The 6,864-nt window shown below is 30.7% G+C and overlaps 1 protein-coding gene across 1 annotated transcript; it reads left to right on the plus strand.

Moving 5' to 3' along the window:
• Positions 1-4,598: 4,598 nt before the first annotated feature.
• LOC139494124 (protein PML-like) lies at positions 4,599-6,497 on the plus strand. The gene is made up of 3 exons (XM_071282299.1): positions 4,599-4,720; positions 5,259-5,458; positions 5,944-6,497. Exons 2-3 carry the CDS (start codon positions 5,317-5,319, stop codon positions 6,495-6,497), a joined length of 696 nt encoding a protein of 231 aa, XP_071138400.1. The 5' UTR covers positions 4,599-4,720; positions 5,259-5,316.
• The last annotated feature ends 367 nt before the right edge of the window (positions 6,498-6,864 follow it).

Below are 6,864 nucleotides of genomic sequence, written 5' to 3' on the forward strand. Positions count from 1 at the left end.
TTTCTTTTAACAATATATCTTTTAGTAAATTCTACCCCTTTTCCATAATTCATTCTGATATGACATTATAACGACCATATTCTAAAGATAGTTGTATAGAATATATTACCAAACCTGCCAACGGTTTTAATCACGTTTTTTTTTAATTTCACTGTTAATTTGTCAACTTTTTCGATAATTGTAATAGATGATACCTTAAATCGGTCATTTGATCAAGTTAAATTTATAATATGTAATGACAATTGTATCTGAAGTAAACTTGAACCAACTTCATTTCTTTTAACAATTTTATATGTTTTAGTAAATTCTTCCCCTTTTTCATAATTCATTCTGATATTACATTATATCAACCATATTCTAAAGATAGTTGTATAGAATATATAACCAAAACTGTCAACGGTTTTAATCACGATTTTTTTAAATTTCACTGTAAACTTGACAACTTTTCCGAAAATTGTAATAGATGATGCCTAAAATCGGTAATTTGATCAAGATAGATTTATAATATTTCATGACAATTGTATCTGAGGTAAACTTGAACCAACTTAATTTCTTTTAACAATATTATATTTTTCAGTAAATTTTACCACTTTTTCATAATTCATCCCGATAAACTAAATTCAGATGGTCACCTTTAAAAAATTTCATAACTATTCCAAATCAACTTTGATTTTCATAAAACTTATCTGTAATCTCTAGTATATACTATTGTTTCAAATAGCATAATCAATTAAAAAAAATTACAATAAATAGTTAAAAAATATAATTAAGATTTACATGTTTTTTAAATATATTTTAGCTGCTATTGATCTTTGACTTGGAGAACACCAGATGAATGGCCTTCTTTCCATTCTTAATATCCCTACATTCAGCCACTGCATGATTGACAGCAGAATAAGAGAAGTTGGAGATGTCATTGAATCTGTTGCACTCAGATGAGTCAATGGATGAGTGGACAGAAAAAGAAAAAGAAATGACTAGAGAGTATGATCATAATTATTAGTTTATCACTCCTATTTTAACATGTATACAATGATATTAAAAATATCCATATTCATGATCTAAAATATTATTCTTTGAAAATAAATGTACAATACATATTCCTTTTCCGAAAATATAAAACTTATTTGGCAATCTTTAAAAAAAACCAAGGAAAGGCCAGCTTTCAGCATGTTTTGTAGCAAGCACAAATACATCTACATTCCATTTCATTCCTTAACATTATAATGTACCAGAATGACCTGGCTGATACAACTTCATGTAATAACACTATAAGTTTCATTAGGTGATGATGATGGGGGTGATTAACCACCTTGACTGGCTGTGAAGCCCTCGCACGGTCAGCTTAATAAGGTCGCAAAAAGGCGTCATTGCAGGATAATTTATGTTTTATGTTGTCTGCCCATATTTCTCATAAGGTCAACTCCTCCATTAGGGATGGACCAATATTAATGAAACTTGACACAGTTATAGTACGTACACAACCTGAGGCTGTGCATGAAGGAAAATATTTTTGGTTAGAATTATTTCAAGGGAGGTAATTTGATTTATTTAGTTTTATATAGCAATAAATGCCAAAAAATCTTGTAAGCACAATTACTTCTAAACGGTTCAATCAATAATGATGAAACTTCACACAGTTGTTGTCACCACCTGAGGATGTGCATGAAAGAGGATCTTTCTTTTCAGAATTTTTATCAAGGGAGATAATTGCAATTACTTAGTTTAAATATCACAATATACATTGTAGGTCTTGTACATGTAAGCACAACTAGTACTCCTCCTAAATGACTAGCAATATTAATGAAACATTACACAGTTGATTTACATATTTAAAGGGAGATAATTGAACTTACTTTATATAGATGTAGTTATTTTTGTTTTGTTTCCATACATTTACTTAAAACATGCAAAGTTTTCTCGTTTGAATTGTTTTACAATGTCTTATCGGGGCCTTTTATAGCTGACTATGCAGTATGGGCTTTGCTCATTGTTGAAGGCCGTACAGTGGCCGTTCAGTCACCTACAGTGTCATTTTGGTCTTTTGTGAATAGTTGTCTCATTGGCAATCATACCATATCTTCTTTTTTATAAAGACAGATAACTCTTGATCATTATTAATTTTAAATGTTCTGTCATTTTAATATAGCTATGTAAATGAATGTGTATTCCTTTTATTAAAAGGCATAAATAATAGTGCTCAACACATTCATTCTGTGTCAGAAATCTTATATGCTGTGTTAAATATATTTAATCACAATCTTGTTAAGCTATATATTTTGTTTTAAAATATTTTATTTTATAGTTTGTATAATTATTTCCCTTCAGATCTGATGGCAATGACAATGTTAATCTCGGTTGATGCTGCATGGCAAAGAAGAGGCAGTGGCAGATCTTATAACAGCCTGACAGGTGAACCCTTTTATCCAGATTTGGACTAATGATTAATCTGACATTTGAAAAAATAAATAAATACAAATGTATACATGTACACAATGTATAATACAAAACATGCAGTTTTTATGATATGCTTAATGAGGACCCAAAATTTGTATACGATACCCTATAGTAATCAGTTTGTATGTCCACCTTGTCTGTCAGCATTTCTTATGTTGTACGATAACTCAATTGATCAATTAAAGTAAAATTTAAGACATTATGCTAAGCATCATTAGAGTAAGCTTCCCTTTGATTTGCAAGTATTTCCAATTTTTTGTTTCTGAGTAATGATCTTAGAATTCCTCTTTTCGTGACAGAAGTATTTGATCATTTTTTTGTTGGAGGATACATCATTGGATTTATTATAGGATTAAACTCCTTTTTTTCTAGAGGTTATTGATGTGTTAGCATGGTAATGAATACACGTCAACGTTATGTTTGCATAGGCAACGTGAGTAGTTTCGGCAACATGGTTTATCGAAGTGTAAACCTTGAAAAGAAACTAGTGGACCAATCACATTCAAGTATTTGTGGATATACAAATCATATTAGAATTATTAATTCATAATGAACATACTTTACAACAGTTACAACACTTGCAAAAATGAGTTTAAATGGATACACTGTCAGTTGATTGAGTTTGTTAATAAGTTTTCTTGAATAATCATATTAATTTAATATTTATTTCAAACAGGACACTGCTCCATGATTGCTTCAAAAACAGGAAAAGTAATCAACTACAAGTGGAGATCTAAAGCATGTCGAATTTGCCAGAGAGCAGATACATCAGGTAATATTCCTAGAGTTCATAAATGTTATAAGAATTTTACAGGAAGTGCTAAAGCCATGGAACCCGATATGGTTGTCGATATGGTCAAGGAGTCACGGTCAAAGGATGCTAATAGAACTGCAATTATTGGAGATGAAGACACTACAACCATTGCCAGACTACGTGCAAAAGTAGATCCAACAATTGTAAAACTATCAGATAGCAACCATATGAAAAAAACCATTAGAAATCGTCTGTATGAGCTCAAAAACAAACATTCAACTCTATCACCTAAAGTCATCAGTTATATAATGAAATGCTTCAATTATCTAATTGCTCAAGGTAAAGGACAGCCAAAAAAGATTGAAGAAAACTTAAATGCTTTATCCAAACACCCCTTTGGAGATCATAGTTTCTGTTCCACAGATTGGTGTAGATTTATTGCAGATCCAAGCATCAAGTACAAATCTTCACCTTTTGGTAAACCTTTACCGGATAAGGCATTACAAGAATCATTGACAACATTATTTCAAAAATATATATTAAATTCAGAAAAGTTAGCCAATTTAGGAAGTACTCAGAGTAATGAGAGTTTTAATAAAAGTGTTGCAGCCAAAGCACCGAAGAACAGGTTCTATGGTGGGTCTAGAAGTCTTTCATACCGTGTCGCTGCAGCTGTTGCTCAGAAAAATACAGGGCACAGATACACAGTAGATGTAAGAAAAGCATGTTGATTGTTGAAATTCGTTTACTTTATTTTTACTAGTTATTTCCAATTTATATGTACTAAAACAGTTCATGAAAGGAAGAAAATATATAATATATAAAAAGGGAGATAATCCAGCTCATTGGTTTTTTTCCACCAGAGTTGAGTGGGATATTCTTTTGTGAGCTCGACAACAGTACTTCTTATATTTATTTTATGATGTTTTTCTTCTGACTTTATGCATGCATCTGTATAACATATAAGAGATATTTATAAGTATTTTCTGCAAATAAGTTTCTTTTCAAATAGTGAAATTAAAACTCATTAAGTCTCTTATTGTGTCCTGTTTTTTTTATAAGAAATGAAACTACCTTGGAATTCGAAGATTTTTAATTTAATAAAAGTAAATATGATATCCTGAGTTTAAGGCATTGAAACTTGTCACAAAGTAAGCCATTAAAATCAAAGAGGTCATTGTTTTGGATTGTTTTTTTAATCAAAGACCATCATGGCATCAAAAAGAATTTAAGTATATGTAATTATAGTTTCAAAAATAAGCTGCTTTGTTGATTATCTATTGTTTATGTTTTCATGTTGTCTTATAGTTTTCACATGTTTTACTATATGTAGATAGCCATGAACACCATACATGTCTTATAATTTCAGGTTAATGTGTCAATCTGATTGTCACAAGGACTTTACACAAGAAAACTTGCAACCCTAAGAGACATACAGGCCAGAAAGCGAAAAGCCGTAGCCATTACAACTGAGGCCAAACTTCGTAGAATTGCATTGAAAGCCAGTCGGTTAGTGTTATATAGTTTGCACCACGTGATTTTGAATATAATTTTAATTTTTCAATTGTAGACTTGATGATAAGATGAGGAGATATCTAAAAAAATGTATTTTCAGCTATCAAAATTCAATAAATGTGGTTTAATTTTAACTTACAAACTGTTTTCTTCATTCTAGATAATGTGATCCCTGGATAAAAAAATATGTTTAGATTCTGAAAAGTTTTGTGCGATAGTGCAATGGATATCCTAAAAATTATTGTATAACTATAAAATAATAAGAAGATGTGATATGAGTGCCAATGAGACAACAATAAACTCCATCCAAGTCACAATGTATAAAAGATAACAATTATAGGTCAAAGTACGGCCTTCAACACAGAGGATTATAACATTTATATTTTAATTTATCCATCATTTCAGACTTTAGATCAGTTAGGAATACTAATTTTAAGGTTAGTTACCAAAATGTTAAGGTCATTTTTTAAAAGTGGATTGACCATAAAGTCCTTCTATTGTTCTTAAATTTTTATTCTTTTTTTATTTTTAGCAATCAGTCTAGTTCCACTTTTGAGGTACGGGAGGGGGTATGTTACCAGTCCAATACCATGATTGACACTGTGACTGAAGATAGTGATGAGAAAAGTTTGGAGATTCCTGCCCCTAAAAACAAACCAGTAGAGAATGACAGGAAACCTGATATATCAACAATGACACATATTTACTTTGACATTGAAGCTACAGGATTAGGTAAAAAAGGAGCTTATAGAAACAAAACCCTCACTAAAGAAAAGACAATATTTAATCTTGCATTTATGTCCATTTTGCATCGAGTACTTCACAATATTTTATAGCAAGAATACTGCACCTTTAGTAGTACAGCATGGTAGGACACTATGACCTTTTTATGCATGAATGATTCTTGTTGAAATTTGTGTCAATGAGATACTATGCATTTTGTAGCATTGATGATTTCCACATTCTCACAGACAGCAAAAAATAGCCATTGAAAAACTAAGGCTCCTGGTTTCAAACAAGTACATTTGAATATGGCTAGGTAATGTTTTGAATCATGAAGATTAGTACTAAATCTTTCCCATTACATTACACCACTCAAAATCAGCATGCAGGTCACAAACATTTCATACAAAGAAAACAGCATGTAGGAATAATTTATTACATGTATTTCCATTCTGTAAAATATATTTCATTATTTTCTTTATTTCTTTCTTCAGGTAGAACTTCACATTTAACGCAGATATCAGCAAGGAGAGGTCTGGAAACATTTTCTAAGTGCATTCTACCAGCCCGTGAAATAACACCTAAAGCAGCTGAGGTTACAGGATTGACATTCCAAAATGGTTCTTTATATTTACTTGACAAAATTGACCCAGCTGTTGGCGTAAAAGAAGGACTGACTAGTTTTATTTCATTTTTAGAAAAATCAACCAATAATGTAATTTTTGGTCATAACATATATAATTATGATTGTCCTGTTTTGTACAATGCCTTAGATGATTGTTCCTTGCTTGATGATTTTCAAAGCAAAATTGTTGGCTTTGTTGATACTTTAAAATTGTTTAAACTTTCCTTTCCCAATCTTGGCTCATATTCACAATGTAAGTTGTGTGACACATTAATTAACCTTTCTTATGATGCTCACAATGCTGAAGATGATGTTAATGCACTTTTTAGATTGGTCAATGAAAAAATTGACAATTTTACAGATGTTCAGAAAGTTTTTCAATCAATCAGAGCTAAGTGTATTTTTTTAATTATTTGTCATTAAAACAAATGCATAAAAATGTGCCTTCACTAAAACAGATGTTGGATGATAAAGTTGTAACTAAAAGAACGGCAAATTGTATTGCCAAAAGTGGACTTAATTTAAGTCATTTACGACTTGCTTATTCCAGAAATGGTAGAACAGGTATTAAAGATATTTTAAGTGAACCCTGTGGGTCCAAAACCAGAGTAACCAAATCAGCAAAAATTATTTGACAGTGTTTCTTATTATTATGATTTTGTCATGACTGGCCAACATGCTATAAAAATTATTATCTGCATACAAATGCATGTATATGTATCTGATTTCAAAATGTGAGATCTTTTTATTTGGATATACCTCTGATCGAATCATTTCATTATTCAAAATG

This window comes from Mytilus edulis, chromosome 11, assembly GCF_963676685.1.
Source record: "Mytilus edulis chromosome 11, xbMytEdul2.2, whole genome shotgun sequence".
Taxonomy (NCBI): domain Eukaryota; kingdom Metazoa; phylum Mollusca; class Bivalvia; order Mytilida; family Mytilidae; genus Mytilus; species Mytilus edulis.

Bases quoted from the DNA above. Each gene is read 5' to 3' on its own strand.
- LOC139494124 (XM_071282299.1), top strand. From the start codon at position 5,317: ATGATTGACACTGTGACTGAAGATAGTGATGAGAAAAGTTTGGAGATT. The intron at 5,459-5,943 runs GTAAAAAAGGAG...TTCTTTCTTCAG, and splicing joins CATTGAAGCTACAGGATTAG to GTAGAACTTCACATTTAACG.